This window comes from Mastomys coucha, unplaced genomic scaffold (assembly GCF_008632895.1).
Source record: "Mastomys coucha isolate ucsf_1 unplaced genomic scaffold, UCSF_Mcou_1 pScaffold15, whole genome shotgun sequence".
NCBI lineage: Eukaryota > Metazoa > Chordata > Mammalia > Rodentia > Muridae > Mastomys > Mastomys coucha.
Genome location: NW_022196897.1, coordinates 91,431,164 through 91,453,340, shown reverse-complemented (window position 1 = coordinate 91,453,340; position 22,177 = coordinate 91,431,164). Strand labels below are relative to the sequence as shown.

The 22,177-nt window shown below is 37.2% G+C and overlaps 1 protein-coding gene across 13 annotated transcripts in view; it reads right to left on the bottom strand.

The window, feature by feature from the left end:
* The window catches only part of Immp1l (inner mitochondrial membrane peptidase subunit 1), a 60,086-nt gene that overhangs the window by 12,429 nt on the left and 25,480 nt on the right, over window positions 1–22,177 (bottom strand). For 12 of the 13 annotated variants that reach the window (XM_031371268.1, XM_031371274.1, XM_031371272.1 and 9 more), the window contains 3 exons: window positions 14,392–14,525; window positions 12,491–12,579; window positions 8,747–8,873 (listed from right to left, as the gene is read on the bottom strand). In XM_031371268.1, coding sequence (XP_031227128.1) covers window positions 8,747–8,873; window positions 12,491–12,579; window positions 14,392–14,496 — 321 coding nt within the window. In that variant the 5' untranslated portion in view covers window positions 14,497–14,525. Of the gene's footprint in view, window positions 1–8,746; window positions 8,874–12,490; window positions 12,580–14,391; window positions 14,526–15,070; window positions 15,090–22,177 lie in introns of those variants that run through there. The other variant, XM_031371280.1, reaches the window with a different exon arrangement.

Below are 22,177 nucleotides of genomic sequence, written 5' to 3'. Positions count from 1 at the left end.
ATGTTTTCTCAAATTACATTTAGGCAACATTAAAGTGAAGAAGCATCAATTAACTTATACACTGAAACACACACATTACTGTACTAGATTAAGTCTTTCTATATTTTTACCAATAGTATTACTACTGTCTAAATATAAATCACTGAAATACTCCTAGTGTTCAATATGCATTAATTTCAGAACAGCTTTCTAATCTTTAACCACAAACTCTGATCTTCATAAACGTATTTTCAGATGTACAATAGGACTATAGGGCTGGAGAGATGGCTCGATGGCTTAGAGCATTGGTTGTTCTTTCAGAGGTCCAGAGTTCAATTCCCAGCAATGACATGGTGGCTCACAACCATCTATAATGGGTCCTGATGTCCTCTTGTTGTGCAAATATACAGGAAGACAGAGTTCTCATATACATATATAAATAAATCTAAAAAAAGACTGTAAAACAAAATTCTAAAATAATTGTTAAGTTTAAACTATTGTGGAAGTGTTCAGAGAAGGCACCAGAAACACTGAAATAAGAGGCCTGCGAGATGATTCTTTACTGTTAACGTGTAAGTGAAAAAACACTTCAGACTAGTAAACTATTAGTGGTATTTATCTTCTGAACTGTGTTAGCTATAGGATGAAAGAGCCATGTCATCTCCGTAGTGAATTTCACTTTAGCAAGAGAGTAAACATAATCCTCCCCAGCAGCTGCAATTAAGGCATTAGTAGCATGCCCTGATTGATTACCTGGAGCTGTTGCTGAGAAATGGATGTGTGGTATGGCTTTTATCACCAGAGTTTGCAAAAAAGCAAGTCCCTTGCTTGGATATAGTGTAGTAAGTGACATTATTAGGTAGTCCTTCTATCTAAATGACCTAGAATTTAGTGTATCAGCAACTCATAATAAACAAGCCCTTTCACCTGATGATTCCTCTCCTCACACATAAGTACTTTTTCTGTTAATAATATAACTGGTTAATACAAGACCAGATGGTTGCAACATTTAGCAAAGGCAAATGACACTTAAACAAACAGAAAACCAGCATTAGGATACTCAGGGGTTTCAACTGAATTCTAAACATATACATCTACCTTAAAGGACTATTAGTATTAAGTATACAAAGTGACCATTTTCCAACGCTATCTAGTTGGTAAGGCTGTTTTGCACATTGTCAGTTTGATTTAAGTATTTCCTAGCTTTCTTCCTGCTGTGCAGTTGCATTTCCAAGTACTAACACAATCTCACCAATGCATCCTGAGTACATTTAATTAGCTCTTTCTGAAACAAAGAACTCGCTTTTATTTTTTACGAGGAACAAAAATATTATTAACACACCTAAGTTTGACACAAAAGAGTCGCAAGCAATATTACATTCCTTATTCAGCCTCCATCACTCAATCTTAATTGTATATTAGAATTTGGTAAGGACACTTTCTGTGTATAATACTAGAATCTTGTGGTATTAAAGACAACCAAAAAGTTTTGCCACTTTTTCTTTTTTTGATAACTATAAATTAAATGTGAAAACATACATTATTAAAATTTTTCATTAGTTAATTTATTTATTCACTTTACACCCTGATCACAGGCCCCCTTCTTCCTCTCTTACCAATCAATTACCCTCCCCCTTCCTCACCTCTCAGAGAAGAGGCCCTCCATGAGTACCATCCCTCAGCACACATCCCCTCACTGAGGTCAGACAAGCATGCAACAACAATCTCAGAAATGCACTGAATTTGGCAGAAACACACAGAAGATGCTATGGTTGAGATTCTGAAGCTTTGCTTGAAATACTGAATATGGGTGACTGCAAGATGGCTCAGAAGATACTGGCACATGCTGCCATGGCTGAGTTTCATCCCAGAACTCCCATAGTGGGACAAGAGAACTGACTCCTATAAGCTGTCCTTAGAGACACACATACACACACACACACACACTAGATAAATGCAATAGTATTTTTTAAGAAATGAAAAAGATTCATAGTTTTACACAACTACAGGAAAGTAAATGTTTTCTGTAAAAGGACAAGTTTATAGAACCACAGGCAACAACTTGACTTTTTAGTAATCTGTCAACCAACCAAAGACCAAAAGAACAAAGTATCATAGTGGGTAAATAAATCCAAAAGGCACATTCATGTACTTCAACTTAAATGTAGAAAGCTTTATGACCACACAACCTAATGAGCAGGCACTGAATTGCACAAAGGTAATTCAGCTGCCACCATACCAACACACCACAGCCTTTCTAAGGTATGAAACCTTTAAAAATGAGACCAATGTAGGTCATACAGAACTCAATTTCACCATATCTTTATGTGTTATTTAAATGAAGTTCAATATACATAAACATTACATAAATAAGTAAATGAATAAATAAAATGTAACTCAATTCACAGCCATGTGATTTTCAGTGTGCTTATTTAATAAATGTTCTAAAACTTACAATCCAATCCAGATTGAGTTAGTTATGCCAACCTTTAATTGGTATTTTGTCCTGGTACACACTAACAGGAATTCTAATATTCTCAACTTCCATCTGCCATCCTGTGAGGTGGTAGCCCAGCTTTTAAGTGTTCTGTGATGATCAGACCAAGCCAAGATTAGCAGTAACATGGTGTTATGAGCTACAGAAAAAAAGCTACATTTCTGAAAGCTGTATCATCCACTTCTGCAATAGAAACTAATGATAAAACTACACTAGAAGTTAAGCAGAATTAGAGCATGACCTACTTACGGTACATCTTTCCAGCCTTCAAACATTTTGAAAATATCCAGATGTAGCACTACATATCTGAGAACCTTACACTTGGGAAGTGTCAGTAGGAGAATCAGAAGTTTTAAGACTAACTTTGGTTGTAAAACAAGTTTAAGAGCAGCATAGGCTAAATGAGCACCTACCTTTTGAGGGGTGAGGGGGGTTGTTAGTAGGGTTTTTGTTTGTTTATTTGTTTTGAGACAGGGTCTCATGTATTCCAAGCTGGCCTTGAACTCCCTAAATGGCCAAGGATGACCTCCAACCTCTGGCTTCTACCTCTGAAGACTGGGGTTTACACTCATGAGCAAACATGGTTAGTGCCACCCTGTCTTAAACACACACAAAAAAAAAAAACAATAACAAAATCCCTAGTATCCTGATAGAAGCTAATAGATGTGAAATTATAGTTGCATACTGGAGAATCAGCAACAATCAGAAGAATTCTCTGACATTAAAACCTTATCTAGAGTAGGTATCAGCAAACTTCTGGTAATAGAATAAATAGCTGAGACCCTGTACAATATTGTCCCTGTCAACTGCTCAATTCTGCTATTCTGGTGAAGATGAACACAAACAATATATAAATCAATGAGTACTACTATGTTCCAATAAAGCTCTAATTACAAGAAAGGCAGCAGGGGAAAGGAATGGTGAGCTTTGTAGGCACTGCTAAGACTGATCTACTATATCAGATAAGGGTACCTGAAGGTCTTTGAGCAGAAGAATGACAGCTGATCTTAGAAAGCATCAACAGCTAAAAGGATGGACTCAGTTACTGTTTGGGAATATGCCATGAAGGAATAGGAAAGCAAGAACATGGGAAGAGTTTTAAAGGTGGCAGTTCAGACATCACTGCAACAGCAGCAGCAGCAAAGGTCGGCTTGTCTTGCATAAGCATGATAGCAGTGACAGTATCAAGACACAATCTGAGTTGTTCTCTTAGAAGTTATAGCCACAAGTTTCCAATGGATTTCACAGTAAGGTGAAAGAAGAAAACTCAAGAATGAGTGCAAACTTCATGGCTTGCAAAAGCAGAAGAATAGAATGTGTTTACTACAGCTGATATGTAGAAAGAGGTAACCACTGGGCCAAGAAAATAAGGATTTTAGTTTCTGAAATACAAAGTTTGAAATGACTACTATATTGAGAATTTCGGAATTTTTAAAAACACAGAAATGTTATGTGAATATGTTTTTGTTTTCATCGCAGGTGTGGGATATGGAGGTGCTTTAGATTGTCTACAGCAGCTAAGATTTGTCTCATGCTCTGGCAGGAGTATGATATTGTCAGCATAACAAAATCTATGTTGGGAATTCTGGAAACTCTTCAGAGGGTATATAAATGTCAGAGCCCCAAGAAAGGTGGTGGCTGTTGCACCAGCTGAATTACTAGTTGGAGATATCCTGACCACAAAGATTGAATTTGCCCCAAGGAACTTGATAGCCCTATAAGCAGGAAGGATAATCTATCAATATTGATGTCCTTTCCTCTCTACCTGGTCCTGAAGAAAGGAAAGGGGTGGTAGGAAGAAGAACCCAATAAAGGTGCCAAAAAGTCAGGGTATAGACTACTATCTATTTATGTTAGATATGAGATTCTGGAGTTCAGAAAACAGGTTGTATTTTATATAAATCTGAAAGAAAACACAGAAAGAACAAGAATTCCTAGCCAGTCTCAGCTATAAGAGGCTGTCCTGAGCCAGCAAAGACCCTTTCTCTAAAATAAATCCATTACTAGATAGAAGTAGAGCAGTCTTTTAGGACTCTAAATAAAATGAGTCTATACCATTTAACCAGGACCTGCTTAAGTTAAGGTTTTACCAAACTTACAAACAACACGACTTCTCTTGTGTGCCACACAGCATATTCTAGGCATCAATGACAATGTGCTGTTTTGCTAGCTAAGCCATCTACATAATAGAATAAATGGTTTTGCTGCCAATTGAAAACACACTTCATATCTTTACTGTGTAGTTCAATTGACATAAATATGAATGGTTTTCCTAAAGGAATACATAGGTAAAATAAGAAAACTATTTTATAAAATACAATACTAGTGTACTCCCAAGACAGCCTAAAGGTAGCAATACTCTAAAGGGGCAAATGCCACAAGCAGCTCGGGGTATGTTTTCAGAGTATTCCACACATGTATGAATTTTTGTTAGAACTCGCCTGATCAATAGAGCACACTTGCTAAAGTGGTTCTGTAATAGCTGTACAATTCTTGAGACATAAAAAAATGAGCCCAGAAAAACTACCAAAAATGGCTTCTGGGGCTGGAAAGATGGCGAAGCACCCACAGCACGCAATTCACAAGCACCTGTAACTGTAGCTCCAGAGGACCCAACTCCCTCTTCTGGCCTCCTCAGAGACCTTTACAGACACAGAAAGACAAATAAATAAAAAGAAAATAAAATAAATAAATTCTAAACACACACACCCAAAAACCTACCTTCTTGAACAACTAATACTACTCCTGACCAGAAATAATTGCCTTTCTTTTTTAAAATAGAAAAGATGAATAAATTTAAGAAAAAGAATAGTTTGATGAGATGGGAGTTGAAATAATAGAAAAGTAGAGCCTATTCTGAGAGATGTAATGATCTGGTGGGGAATGTATATCTGGAGACAAGATCTGGTGTTTAAAACACAACTCCTGTTTGAAACAGGTGGTTTATTTAGCCTCCCTATTGTGTAGTTTTCTTTTCAGACAAATACTGCTAGTCCCTACGTGATTATGTCACAGTTGTAGTGACCAAATGAGTCTGCCGTTCTACAAAATGTATTTCAGTTGTGTACACTGCACTTATAAACACCAAAGTCACTGGAACACTCTTGGGAAAACAATAGTGGTGGCCTCTAACTTGCTCATTCATTGGTCATATAAAATTTGATGAATATTTTCCTTAAACAGAATATTCAAAAAGTTCACATTTTGTAATTCTCTGGTTGTCTTCTCTGATTATTCAGAGCAAGGATTTTGATGTAAACCTTTTAGCCCTGATATTCCTAGTCTACTGAGTTTAACAAAGAAACAGACATGCATAAATTAGGGTATTTATATGTACATAATAAGGATATCTTTTTTGTTCTGACTCTTGACAAAACTATTTCTGATCTGAAGAAGATTCTTTTTGCTAAAACAACTTAGATATCACTAGAATACCTCATGGTATGAGAATAGTCATGTGAGGATAAAAGCATATGACATATTGACAATTCTCATAAAGAAAGCCACAGTAAAAAAACGAATTACCTGATACCAGGCTTTCATCTTCACATCATCACTATCAGCTAACAATTACTCTGTGTCTAGATCTATAGCAATATGTCAAAAATCATTTACATGGCTGAGCCAGACTCCATTTTCAATGGTACATAATAGACTAATAAACTATTGGGCAAACTCTCTTAATAGAGTAATCAAGCTATCAAGGCACAAAATGAAGGAACAATGATGAAGACAAACTTCAATTATTAGCTTATTTTAGGGAAGAATAGAGGTGAAGTTGGTTAACAGACATTTATATAATTTGATAGTAACACACAAAATTTAAAGTAGAAAATTAAGCCCTAGTTATCAAAGAGCGTATATGTTGAGTAAAGAAAGGGCCATCACATCTTTTCCCATAAGCTATAATGATAATGTGACTGGGGGAAAAACCAATATAGTACATCTGCTTGGTATTCTTCAATCCTATTCCCTCTGCATTCTTCTGTTGTAAAGAGAAGTTGATTATATGCAATTTAATTTTTCTATGGCCCTCCATTCTGACTTTTTAAAGTCAGGGTCCTGCTATGTAGTTTACGGTCACCTTGAACTCACTCTAGAGATTGTCCTGTTCAGTGTCTCCAGTGCTGGGATCACCTACATGTGCCACCACACCCAGTGAAAACATTTTTGAGATGCACTAGTCAACTGTATCCTAGGATCCTCTCAACTCATAATTTGATGTTCTCTTGATAACAATTAAGTTGCTTTGTTGTTATTGTTTGATAAAAGTGTCATAAAAGTCATATGCCCTTCTTTGTGGTTTAATCTACATTATATTGGTATGTCTTAGTACAGATGAAGGTTGACCTTGACCACTGGTGAAGATGGTATTTAACTGGTTTCCTTCCATATAAAATCATTACTATTTCTTATGTAATGAATACCTCCTGACATTTTAAGACTATGTAAATATATTGTTTCTCTTCAAATTGAGGCGATTCTATAGGATTTTAGAAAGAACTAAAATGTAAAATGTTATCATTAATAAGCTGTTGCTGTCTTTAATACATTTAAACTCTACTTGATGAAATTCAAATACAAAGAAAGATTCTTTCCGCAAGCAACATTACTGACAGGTTAAGTAAGATGTGCCCACTGGCATACATATATATATATATATATATATATATATATATATATATATATATATATTATGGAGGCAGCCAATTGCTTTCTAACTGGATTTGGGGTCTGTTCCACAGGATGGAATTCACTTCTGGTACTTTCAACTTGATCAAAAGCCCATGACTAGGAAGGTCATGGCATAATGGGGAAACAAAAGTTGTTACTTTGCTAAATAGACATGACATACCTGTTAAGTTGCCTCCAACATTTTTGTTTGTTTGCCCACAAAGTAATTATGTCTATGTCCTCTGTTGGTTAACACAAGAGAAGGACTTTCAATTGAGAGGGAATGTTTCCATAAGACTCTATAGGCAAGACTACTAGGCATTTTCTTGATTGACTGATGTGGAAGGGTCCAGGCAGCTGTGCATGGTGCTAACCCTAGACAAGTAGTCCTAAGTTATATATAAAAGCAGGATGAGCAAGCCATGAAGAGCAAGCCAGTAAGCAGTCCTGTTTCAGTTCCCGCCTCAAAACTCCTGCCCTGACTTCCCACAGTGATGGAGTGTGCCCTGGGAGTGTAAGCTGAAATAAAACCTTTCTTCCCAAGTTGTTTTGATCAATGCTGTTTTATCACATCACTGTCAGCTCTGAACAGAGTCTTCTTTTCTCAGTGGTGACCAGTTACTGAAGAGAGTCACTGTCACGGCACTGAGGAATAAGTGAACATTAAATGTTCAACCCTAAGTGAGATATCTATATCATTCCCTCTTGGACTCTCGGAATAGAGGGCAGCAAGAATGTTAGAACAGAGAATGGGGTGGAGTGCTATGGGACACCCTTTTCTGGACGTCAAATGGCTATTCACTCTCAAATTCACAAAAGCTTTAACTACCCTATGAGACCTGCTCAAAATTAGGTCCATCGATAGATATTCTGTCATAAAGTGGGTAGGATTTCAAAAGACCTAATCTTACCTGAAGAGCTATTGTAGTTAATGATTTGTGGCAAGTAATGAGTGGCAGTGGCAAGAGACATTTTCTCTAGTGGTACCTACGGGTGGAATAAATTACTTTGTACCCACCCATACTCTTATAAGCAACCCCAATGAAATTCACTGGAACCACTACCAACAACAAAATCAAACCAAAACAACAACAACCAAAACTGAACAGGAAAGTAAAAGGGGAACTGGCTGACAAGAAAAGGTAGATTAGCTGCAATGGCAAGAGGAATGGGAAATGAATATCATCAAAGTACTGTGTACTAATATACATGTATGAGGAGGTCACAGTGAAGCCCACTATAAAATATATAATTAGTATATGCTAATACAAATATTTTTAAGTTATTAATTTTAAATATGTACATATGTATATGTAGGTTTGTCTGTGTGCACGTGTATGTGAATGCCTGTGGCTAAAGAATACAAAAGTGTTGAATCTTCTGAGTTGGAGTTACAGAGGGCTATGTGCCATCTGATTTGGGTGCTGGGGCTCAAACTTGGGCCCTCTGAAAGAACAGTATGTGTCCTTAACTGCTGAGACATCCTTCACCTCAATACAGACATTTTGGAAGACCATTTTGTTTTCTCAGTGTACTTAGTTAATATTAATTGACTATGATAGAAAAAAATAATGACATAATTGAAACATTACTTACATAACTGAGGCTCTTAAACATATCAGATGGACTAGTGGTGAGGATTTTGTCTCCTTCCAATCCAACTACTCTTTTACAAATATTTGATTTTGGATCACTTGGACTTTTTGCAATTACAATGTCACCTCTGAAGATAGAAAGAAGGAAAAGTATCAGTGTTATTACCAAGCATAACCACATACATAGGACTGCTTTAATAATTTTTTAAAATAACCTAAAGAATGACAGACCCTTTATCCTTTCACAAATTGACCCTCATATTTATCATGTTTGTAAACTACTATAACTGATATTTAGAGTTAGAACACAATCAAGATCATAAAAATTCCATATAAAATTACTGGTACTATAATCTAATAATCTCATGAGAATTATTTTCACTATTTATTATTTCTGTGTCCAATTCTAGAGCACTAAAATTGAAGAAACATCATCTACTTCCCAAAAATTCAACACTAAAGAATAACAATATATGTTATATAATTCATTTAAGTCATAATTTACAGTACAGACTTACATTTGAGGAAAAAATGAGACACAACCAAATAAAACACTAATAGCTAAGCAAACATATACTATAAAATATGTATATAATATGAATCATTACATAAGGAAGAGATAACATTCTACATGGTAAGAAAAAAAGAGAGGTTTTATTCCAGGCACAATGATGCATGCCTGTAAGCCCAAAACCCAAGAAGGAAAGAATTATAATTTGGAGGATAGTGTAAACTATAAAGCAAATTCAAAGGCAATCAGAATACAGAGTGAAACAATGCTTCAAAACATCCACACCTGCACAACTACTACAGTCATGGAGGTGGAGGTAGGAAGGATATCCCAACAAAATAGAATGTAATGTTTTTTCTGCATAAAACAAGGAATATAGAAATTGTGCTAACATTTTTCAATATCTAACATATTTAGTAACTGTAATTCTAAATATAATTTTATAGACTTTGATGTTATTTATAAAATATATAACAACATCAAAAGCCATAATAATACCTAGTCACTAGACAAGCCAAGGCAAAGCACACCTATTATCCCAACACTTGGGAGGCTGAGAGAACGTCAAGTCCAACTTGGGCTATGCAGTAAGTTGGAGGCAAGTCTGGGCTACAAGAAAATACTCTGTCCTAATAAAACAAAATTGAAAAAGAATAAAGAACCCTGACTGCTACTGTATAGGTACTAAACAACTTCTAAGCATTTTATAGCCTCTACCCTAAATTAAGCTGGTTGTAGATATTGTTCAATGATAGAACAATGCAGACATACAGGAAGCCCCAGATTTGGTTCCCAACAACAAGAAAAGGACTGATGATGAGGCTAATTACTTACCATTAATAAGATTAGGTTTAAGAAAAGGTAATACAAAATTTTCCCCAACAGCCAAATCAAGGAGCAATTCACAAGGCATTTTTATGTAAAAGAATAAAGGACACCATTTCATCAGAATTTTAAAGGCAACACATTGTGGAGCTGAATGGTATCAAGCCATTCAATTATATAACTAGGCCAGAAAAGCATGGGGTTTGGTTGATTGGTTGTTTTTGTTGTTGTTTTTTGAAATGTCAGTGGAACTGTTCACATAAAAAAACTACTAAATGTGTCTTTGAAAGAAGAAATAATCTTCATGGCTTGCTTATGCAGCTTATGTTATTTGATAAAACAACATAACACAGAAAATCTGAACCTAACTAGCAACACTGAAGTCATAATTTAGTTATGTTGGTTTTATAGACATTAACATTAATTGAAACTATTAATATATTTCTACTAGTCTAGTTAGATACATACATAGATAAATCAAAATACATACTCCTTGGACTTTTGCCTTCTTTGCAGGGAGTTTTAAAAACCCACTTAATAACAGAACCAGTACTTAAAATTTCCTTTCCCATTATATTTATTGTTGGGTGTGGTGCTCTTTGACTCTCAGCAGTTGGGAGGCTGAGGCAGAAGGATCACTATGAGTGTGGAGCCAGCCTGGACTAGATAGAAAGCTTCAAGCTAGCATAGGCTATTCTATCTCAAAATTCCAAAAACAAATCATTAAATTAAAAATATGGCCATAAATGGCCTTTCTGCCTCCTAAGTGGTGAGCTAGCCACAAGACAGATGTCACGGCATCACTGCTGTAATGTATTAACAGACCTTATAAAGTAGATGCCCATTAGCTATGTGTTGTAAGAATTAGTAATAGGAGACTGCCTCAAGTACAAAGAATCCCAAAAGCTAATAGATAAGAGACCTGTGTACTTTAGATACCACACGTACAGACTTTTTATTCTTACACAAAACAGAAGTCTAGCCTCCCCTTATACATAACAGGAAGCAATAAGAGTCAGAAATTCATCCCACTGAAATCTCAGTCCTAAGCTACAGCAGACTGAAGGAAGAGAGTAATCTTTTCAAAGCAGTACCAGCTGCCTGCCTTGGCTCTAAAAGTTATTTTGTTGTTTCATATGAACACCAGATTCCAAGATATTCTTTCTACACACTAATGAGACCCCTAAATGAACAGAGCACAAAATGAAATCTTCAAAGAATCTTAGTTTCCTGAATGTACTTATTTCTATTATTCACCTGACTGCAAAGAGTATTTTAAATACTCTTTAAATAATTATTTATTCAAAAACTATCAGCTGGTCCAGTTTACTGTTGAGGACATTTAAGAGTTACAATGTCACTGGTATGCAGTAGCAACTTGCCTTCATGCTACAGTGAGGGTAAGTCACCAGGCTATATTGGCAAGTCAAAAAGCAAATGGAGATAACTAAAACTGTGGTGCACTTTTAATTTACAATCCCCAAATCTACAAGTATGTTTCTTGAGGTTACTACAGGGAAAAGATCTGAACAATTTCCGTGGGACTCTATTAGACCATAGAGCTTGACTGGTAGATTTGTGCAGAAGGCATCAAGGGTCAGTAAGAGTCCAAAGGAAAAAAGTTTTATATTATTCTCAAGTTTTCAATACTGGGAAATGGGCTACAACAAAGATGGACAATGTGTCTAATGCACCTTTCTACACTAAATACCAGTAGTGGGGAATGTTTGTAGGCCATGGAGATAAAAGCTGGCTCAGGCTTTTTCTAATGCTATAAAAAATTTTGAAGGCACAATTTAGAAAATAAACAAAGTTAGAATTTGACCTTCATTCAAAGGGAGCTCAAATGCCCAGCATCCCTTGAAATAAATATTAGCACTAGGTTTTGAGCCACTTGGGAAATTTGGTAACAAAGTATTTACCAAGTAGTACTCAACTTAATAATTTAACAATCTGGAAAACTACATTGGACCAAATTCTTCAGACCAAATTCTTCATTTTCAGACACATATGAAGCCATAATTTACAAATTATTGAGTACTTATCATGTCTCTGTACAGAGAATAAGCAGGACAGGAATCAATACTAACTACAACAGCGATGTGTGAGCAATAAGTCATAAGGGTCTGGCTTCTGAATTAAAATATTTTAGGAACCTACAAAGAAAATGAGGCATTCGCGTATATTTTAATAAGGACTGCTAACTGTGCTGGATGGAAAGTGAAAAGGGCACAGTGACCACAGCACTGTACATGTTGACTATTAAAATGTTCTCAAATAGAAAAGATTCAAGATTGTTGTCTATTTATTACTCATAAAAGGACTTTTAACTCAAAGTTCAAAGTTACAGAAAAATACAGTTTATATACCTTTCACTATAATTATATCCATGATATGAAAGAAATTTACCTTTGGATGCCATAAAAATGTCGGCTAAGATTTTCTGCAAAGACAATATCTGAATTTTGAATTGTGGGTTCCATTGACGGTCCAGAACACTGAAAAGAAAGGTAATCTTATGAGCTCAAATCTCTTTTAAGTTTACAGAAATCATTTGGGAAGGCTTAAGAGAAGAAAAATGAATAAATGGATAAAAGAAAAATGGATAATGGACCATATTTTAATTGTTTGATATTACTTCATAAGACATACACAAAATAACATTATCTCAGCTTCTAATTTTTGCCCACCCTATAGAACTAAACTCCACGAGGAGCACTGGGACCTTGTCTCAATTTCCCAGCTCCAGTAAGTCTCATGTAAGTCTCCAGTGCCAAGAATACTCAGCATAATGTTAATGCTTGATACATATTTGATGCATGAATGATAGACTTTCTTAGTTTTCTCAAACATCTCTTAGTGCCCATTGTGGAAATTTTTTTAAGCAATTTTCTATTGTTCATTCTCTGAGAACTGACATCCTTCTTCCTCTCCCAGGCAAATGCTTACTTAGTATGATGGAGCTCATCTTATATTCTCTACTGAAAAACACCAACACAATGAGATGTACTCTAAACACATTAGCATCTGTATGTCTGAACAATCTTGAAATATGCCTAACACTGGAGTAACAACTGCCACTTAAAATATAAACAACAGTCTCTATCAGTTACCTTCTATCAGTTACCTTTTACTCAAAAAAGACAAAATAATAAACATTTAAATAAAATAATAAATAACAATGAAGTTTGCTTTTAAAAGTACCAATGTCATTGTCAAGACGTAAGGGGAAAGAGTACTAGGTAAATACATGTATATCCTTTACTTCAGTTCAAATAAAGTTTATTATAACTATTAATCTTTTAAGGTAAAGCTAATGTAACAACAACAACAGCCCACCAAAAATACTGGCTGTCTGGCCAGCCACATATTGTTTCACTTACATAACAAATATTTGAACATTTTGAGTTTTCAGATTTGTGATATGATTTCAGATTTCCTTTTAGGGGAAAGCCATCCAATGTTTACTACTGATCTTATCAGAGTAATCATTAGCTTTAATGACAAACTTGGTAGTTTGAGTAGTTTTAAACTCATTCTATGTCTCAAATCTACTAACTATGGGACCTGGCATGAGTTAACTTTCTCAGCCTGGGCATTTCCTCTTGAGTAGAATGAATCCCTTACACAAGGGCAACAGACAATGTAAGATAAGAAGTTAACAGCATCAACTATTTTCTAGACAGCACAATAGCACTCAAATGATTGCTATTTATATTCAGGTTATCAAGAAGACTGTTTGTGCCCTGCTAAACACTGAACATAAAAATTAGGATTCAATGGTTTTTACTCTTTTGCTTGTTTGTTTGGTTTTATCATTTCTTATCATTAGTGGGTGTGTGTGTGTTCTTGCCACAGACTGCCCACAGAAGTCAAAGGACAACTTGTGAGAATCAGTTCTTTTTCCACCATGTGGATGCTGGCATCAGACTTGGTGGCAAGCACATTACCAGCTGGGCTTCCACTGGCCCTGTTGGGTTTTGAGACAAGGTTTGTTTTGATTTGTGGCTGAGGAGGGATGGGTGGGAGATACTTGTGACAGGGTATTATTATGCATGCCAAGGTGGACTTGAACTCAGAATAGAGCCTAGCCCTACCTTGAACTCACAATCTATTGCCTCAGTGTCTGGACTACAGGCGTGTGCCACTACACCCATAACCAAACACACCTTTAATTTCAATAGTATTTATATTTAGAAAGATTTTATGTTTTAATTTTCATGAAATGACTTCAAGCAATTTTTTTAAAAAGTCTCCTTCCATTAAAAATATTTTATTTAAAAATGAAATTCCTAAATGTAGAAACTTACCATTACAACACCACCAACGTACTCAAAAGCACAATGAGCTATACAGCCATACTGAATGGTATAGCCAGCAAGTCGAAAGGTCTTTCCCAGAACACCACGAAGCATACTTTGATGTTGATTCTGTCACCACCAGCCTGATGGTGAATTTCAAAAAGGTTTTGATTAGCATTTCTTAATACAATTTAGAAAGAGAGCTACTGTAAAATTAGACATACAGTGAGCTAACTGTAATCAGTATAGTTGACATGAATCAGTTTATTTCATCTGTTACTGATCATGTAAGTGACTGAGTTCATGACTTAAGATAACCAGCATTTCATAAAACCACCCCATTAACCTCATTACTAAGGAAAAGGAAAAAGTCCTGGAAAGGGTAACCACACCAAAACATTACACTTAATCCTTGAAATCTTTAAACATAACCTCCAAAATCATATAGAAAGCCATTACTAAACTTGAATGAATCTGCCCTCCCCCTCCCACTGTGAGACACACACACACACACACACACACACACACACACACACAGAGAGAGAGAGGAGAGAGAGAGAAAAGAGAGAGAGAAAAGAGACAGAACTATTATCCTTCTCTTACATGTATCTCTCCCTCCTCATTTAATAACTGAGCTTAAGTCTATGTTTAAAAATCTTAATAAAAGCCAGACCGTGATGGTGCATACCTTTGGAGTTAGAAGAAGGCAGATCTCTATGAGTTCAAGGCCAGCCTAGTCTATAGTGTGAGTTCTAGGACAGCCAGGGCAACACAGAGCAAGCCTGTCTCAGAATTTAAAAAAACAAAAACAAAAAAACAAAAAAAAAATCTTAATAAAATCTATCTTTGCTTCTTTTCCATTTATCCTGCTATTCTTTTTTGTAGAACATAAATCCCAGCTTCAGCTGAAGAGAGGTTTCAGAATTCCAGCTATAACACACACCACCACAGTGCAGGGCCTCCTGCTACTGCTGGCAGCTATTGATTACCAATTTAATGAACCCACAAGTACTATGAAATACTACACAAAATTACTATATGTTTATTTTTTAGTGTGTGTGTGTATGTATATGTGTGCACATACACATACACACACACACTTGCTTGTCAGTGTGGGCAGATGCATGCTGTGACAGATAAGTGGAGGTCAGAGAAATTTTTCAGGAGTCGGTTCTCTCCTTCCACCTTGGGTTTAGGGTTTCAAACTCATGTCATCTGGCTTTTGTGGTTAGGCAAGCTCTTTTACCTGCTGAGCCATCAATACTATAGATTTTTAAAGCTATTCAAATTTTAATTTAATTAAATTAAACCATTTCCCAATATCTATTCCTTCTTTTTGAATGATTCCTTATAACTGTTTCCAAAAATGTCTCCTTTCCAGAACTCAGCCCTTGACCAGCACAGTCCTGGCCAGGCCCCATGAGGTTCATGGTCAGCTACGTCTGTGTGCCTTCCTGAGTCCTGACTGGGAAAAACAGGTACCTTTTTCTTTTCTCTCGACTCTTTCTTTCTGATCCTGGCCAGAGCCTTAGTGTGCCTTTTCTGGTACTTTTAGACTTCCTTTCTCAAAAGCTCCCCTCCTTGTCATGTGGCTGCTTGTCCACCCTGTGGCTGACCTCCATGCCAGCTCAACTGAAATGATTTAGCTTTTCTGGTGCCTCCATTGCCATCATAAGCAGCTGCTGAGATTACAGGTAACCTTCCAGTTTTTTCTTCCTTTCTTTTTTTTTTCCCTTTTTGGTTTTTCGAGACAAGGTTTCTCTGTGTAGTCCTGACTGTCCTGGCACTCACTCTTTAGACCAGGCTGGCCTCGAACTCAGAAATCCACCTGCCTCTGCATCCCAAGTGCTGGGATTAAAGGCGTGCGCCACCACCACCCAGCTTCAGTTTTTTCTTTTAAATTCTAATAAGATTGCCCTCTTTTAATAAACTTTAGCTTTGGTTTACTTTCAAACATTTCCTGACTTTCTCTTTTTCTTTAGTGGGTGGAAAAAATGAGCCAGGGCTGCTGATCTCCTAGATGGCAGGTATCACAGCTTCATAAAGAGTCTTATACTCAAGACCCTATGTTATATACATCCCATTTGGCAGTTCATATCTAGTCTTCATAATAGTCCATATGATAAACTGGGCATGCTGTCAAACACTTCCTTGAGGAGGAAGTTGAGGGAACCTGATTTATATACAATAAGTCGTTAAGTAAGGGAGGTCTTGTGAGGAACCAGCATTTGAAATGGCAGAGGCATAGAGGACTAGTCTTTGACTTGTAGAATTGGCAGCTACTAGCTCTAGGTAGTATCAAAATTGAGAGAAATTAAAGGATAGCTAGGTAGTATCATATATCTAGGAACAGAAGCATTGTGTAGGGAGGGAAAAGAGTATATTTCCTCAGAATACCCAGAATCTATTGAGGGCCTTGCCTCCATTTTGAAGGCAGGAGCCATTATGCTATATTGTTAAAAATAAATTTCCATTTTATTTAATTTATTTAAATTTCCAAGAGTAAAGTAGCTGTTTTTGAGTCTGACTTGCCCCAACCCATGGCCATGACTTGGTTTTGAGAATACCCTACCCTTCCTGTCCAATCACATGGCCACCATAGGATGTTTTTTTGGAGATTTTTCTGTATTTCCTTATTGTTCCACTGTACTCTGTAAACCTGCTTTGCAACTACTCATGATTTTACTCCACAGAAGGGGCCCCAACTCAGGGATGTTCTCTTTAACCCCACTTAAGAGAGAGTCACTGGCCAGATCTTGGGTGCACCCTAATAAAAACTAAGTTTTCTTCCAATTTGTTCAACAAGACATGAGGTAAACAAAGACAACAACAATGAACAACAGACATGCCAAATTTGAGACATACAAGGTCTCAACCCTATACAAAAGAATTAGAAGCAACTACAGAATGCTGAGAGTGGGAGAAATAGTCATCTGAAAGGAAGAACACACCAATCAGCAATCAGTTATCCAACATCAAATGGTCAGCTCTGAAAGCATAGACAAGTATGTTTTATACATTATACAGACGGAGCAGATTATATTTAAATACATACATACATACACATATATATATATATATATATATATGCATGCATGTAACTACAATTAATGAAAGCAGAGGCCATGAATTTGAAAGGGAAAAAGGATGGGTATATGAGAGGGTTTGGAAGAAGAAAAGGGAGAAAAATGATAATATTATAATCCCCAAAAAAGAAAAAAATTATCCCCCCTCCCCCACCTCAAAGTTCCTATAGTTGCTTGCAAACAGGAACAGGCTGCTTGAGGCAACCTTTCCTGAGTCTCAACCCTCCGCATTTGATATAGAATAATCCAAATCTTACTCCATTAGAGTTTTGGTACCCAATAAAAGGTCCTATAGATGACCCACTAATGTCAGTGAAGGTTCTCATCTTGTTGTAGGATGATTGCTGCTGCCAGTTAAGTCTCAAACACTGGGACAAATGGCAGAGGTGCCCTATTTAACATATCAAAGTGGGCCTGGGTGCCAGGTTCTCCAAGCATCCCTCTACCCACCTGTTACAGGGTATGGCTGGCATACCCCACTCTGTCTCACTCTCTAGCCCAAGGGTGGGCTGTCCTTCCTCTAGAGGCTCTGCCCTATATAATCCAGCCATTTTGGTAAATGGTTACCTAACCTGCTCCCCCTGCCCCTTTTTTAACCTTTTGTCCTCTTGACTGCTGCACCCGCTTGATTCCTTTCTCTCCCATCTCTCCTGTCCTCCCTACTCTCTTCACACAGCCCAGTGTCATGTCATGACCACTCTGGACTCTCCCAAATGTTTCTGCCTCTGGCTATGTTGTCCCTTTTACCTACAATAAACTTTCTCCTTCACCATACCTTAGCAGTCATGACCTTCTTGTTTATTTGTTTTTTTCATTCAACTGCTGCTACTCAAGGATATAGTCTCTATTCAAGGATAAATGCTTTCCTGTGAAGGAAGGCCTACATCAGGAGACCTGGTCCAGTTACTTCTAGACTCCAAAGCAAGTGCAGGTTTAAAATAATGACTCATCTCTGTGCATTTAGCTTTTAGGTGGTAAGTTAGATAATAATAAGTACTTCTGGAGTGTTTAATATGCTTAAATGTACCAAACGAAAAGGAAAAGTAAGAAGTCAATGCCTTTTGGAAAGAGCAATTTCTGAGTGCCTGTTATAATATGACATCAATAAAAAATAGATCAGAGCCAGGCATGGTGCTGTATCCTTTTAATCCTATCACTTGAAAAGCAGAGGCAGGAAGATCTCTGTGAGTTGAAGCCAGGCTGGTCTATGTGGTGGGTTCTAGAACAGCCAGGACTGTACAAAGGTACTATCTCAGAGAGAAAGAGATGGGGGGGGGGGGGGGGAGAGAGAAGATACCAGTCTGACTTACATAGTGCTTTCAGGCTAGCTAGAGGTCCTTACATACAGGCCTAGGAAAGGAAGGAGGGAGAGACAGAGGGAAGAAAGAGAGGGGAGAGGGAGGGGAAAGAGGAGGGAAGGAAGCAGAAAGGGAAGAAAAAAAGAGACCAAGCAAACACTGTCCTGAACAAAAGGTCAAACTGATCTCTGTAAACAGGAAAAACTGATACTACTATACAGTCTCCATCATGAGGGATGATGCTGTCATCTTAATGATGCTTTTTCCAAAAAATATCTAGTTTAGATTCAAGATATTAGACATATCTACATAGTCCATATATCCAAGAATAAGCCTGAAGACTCAAAAAGATCCAACAACATATACTTAATGAAAGAGAGGAAAAGAAGCCAATAGTTTCTCAGTGCCCTATTTGCAGCATTCCTTAGCTCACAGCCCTTAGAAACTGAGGGAGGAGAACTGCACTGAATCTGAAGCCAAACTGGATACATGGAAAGGACCAAGACAGCCTGGGTGCTTTGTCAAAAGACAAAAGGAAAAAATGAATAAAAGAAAAAGAAAACAGAAAATACATAGAGTACTACTGTAAAGTGCACAGCACTCAAATACAATGTAAGAGCCTTAATTTTTGCAGAGAAAGAAAAGCTCAATCTATAAAGAACATTACCAGAACACCCAGGGAAGTGATACTGTGTACAAAAGTATGGTTTTTTGTAGTCCAGGCTACCTTTAAACTCCTTAAGCAGTCAGGAATGACCATGAACTTAATCCCGCCTCCTTCAACCAAGACCTAGGATTATAATTATATGCTACCAAGTCTGTATAATATTAATTTTTTTCTCTTTTTTCCTTTTGTTGGGAAGGGGTGTTGAAACAGTCTCAATCTATAGTCCAGGATCATCTTCAACTAAAGATGATCCTCCTGCCACAGCCCTCGAAGTGCTTTGATTAATTCAGCCAAACATCAAATTCCTTAACATCAGGCTAGACAGAAGGCTGTTTATAATAGGTTAGCAGTGATTGTTTAGGATAATTCTCACATTTGCCATATCTTTTCATATAGTTCACTTCTATTATTGATCATGTATATAAATAGGAAAACAGATATAAAAAAGATTCCTATAAACCTCTGTGTGTGTGTGTGTGTGTGTGTGTGTGTGTGTGTATACTGCCTAGTTTGATGTCAACTTGACAGAAGCTAGAGCCATCAGAAAGGGAAACCTTAATTGAAAAAATGTCTCAGGCTGTAGGTAAACCTGTAAGACATTTTCTTAACTAGTGATTGATGGGGGAGGGCCCAGCCCATTGTGTGTGGTGCCTTCCCTGGGCTGCTGGTCCTGGGTGCTATTAAACAAAATTCTCATGGGAAGAAATACGGAGACAAAGTGTGGAACAGAGACTCAAGGAAAGGCCATCCAGAGACTGCCCCACCTGAGGATCCATCCCATACAGCCATCAAATCCAGACACTATTGTGAATGCCAAGAAGTGCATGCTGACAGGAGCCTGATATAGCTGTATCCTGAGAGGCTCTGCCAGAGCCTGACAAATACAGAGGTGGATGCTTGCAGCCAACCATTGGACTGAGCACCGGGTCCCCAGTGGAGGAGTTATAGAAAGGACTGAAGGAGCTGAAGGGGTTTGCAACCCCATAGGAAGAACAATATCAACCAACCAGACCCCCCAGAGCTCCCAGGGACTAAACTACTAACCAACGAGTACACATGGAGAGACCCATGGCTCCAGCTCATATGTAGCAGAGGATGGAATTGTCAGGCATCAATAAGAGGAGAGGCCCTTGGTCTTGTGAAGGCTCCATGCCTCGGTGTAGGGGAATTCCAGGGTGGGGAGGTGGGAGGGAGTGGGTGGGTGAGCACCTGCATAGGAGGAGGATGGGGGTGGGACGGGGGTTCCAGAGGGGAAACTGGTAAAGGGGATAACATTTGAAATGTAAATAAATAAAATATGCAATAAAAAAAAATAGGCTAAGCAAGCCAAAAGGAGCAAGCAATCCAGTAAGCAATACTATTCCAATGGCCTCTGCATCAGCCCTTTTCTCCAGGTTTTTGCCCTGATTGAGTTCCTGTCCTGACTTTCTTTGAGATGAACTGTGATGTGGAAGTGTAAACCTAATAAACCCTTTCTTCCCTAATTTGCTTTTGGTCATGGTGTTTTATCACATGGACAATAACCTCAACTAAGATAGTATGCGTATATGGGGAAGAAGAAAAAGTTACTATGGAAAATGTTAATTGTTAAATTTGGGGTACATGTCAAAACTGTACTATATTGTCTTTTCAACTTTCTTTGTAAAACACAACACTATGTATCAGGGTCTACTAATAGTCTAGGCTAGTCTTCAACTTCTAATTCACTTGTCTCCTAAGTGTTGAGATTATGTGTGTGCTACCAAACACTGCTTAAATAGGCCTTTTAGAACAAACTCTTTGTGCAACAAAGAGTGTCTTCATGTCTTAATTCATTCAACAAATTTTAATCATATTACTCTATGTTTCAAGCATAACAGACTAAGTTCATTCAGCAGTGTACAATGGTGAGCACAGTGCTTATCTTCATGAGGCTTACAGCTTACTGGGGCAGATAGCATACACACAAATGAAACAAAAGCAGAAATATATTAAATGAGTTCTTGAATGATAAACTATGATAAGATAATTGAAAACAATGAGTCATCTGTGTATGATGTGTCAGGAATGAGCTCTCTAAGAGAAATGGCATTGATATTAGATTCTAAAAGAAAATATAAGAAAATTATAAGCAGACAACAGCATGTATGTGACCAAACTGAAAGGACACTAATCAATGAAAAATGAAAATGATACTCGAGTAACAGGAAAAGTCAATCAAAGTCTCACAGAAACTGGGATGTTATCCCAAGAGTAACAGAAACCCACTGACCAGTCTTAAGCAGAATAATATGACTGCTCTGACAGTTTTTAAGACAGTTCTGCTGTTGTGTAGAGAAGGACTGCAGAGAGGATGAGAGCAGAAATGCGCATGGCGCAGTGGGCAGGCAAAATGCATTGGTACATGTTGTTAATGGCAACAATGGAAATGAACCAAAACTGGTAGATGTGGGAAAATTTGAAGGGAAAATAAGTGGAAAAGAACAAGAATCATGGATGGCTTAAATTCTTGGTCTATGAGAAAAGTGGAGGTCTATCTACACAGGTTACCCGTATCCACATTTGGGGCTGAAAATTCCAGACACTATGTTAGCCACATTAAATTTTATATATTTATAAAATATATAAAATGATGTATATGAGACTAAAACCTAAAGGTTTTAGAAAAGAAAGAATTGGAAATATGATTCCTTTTTCTTTCTTTCTTTTTTTTTATTTTAGATATTTTCTTTATTTACATGTGAATTTCTCCATTCCCAGTTTCC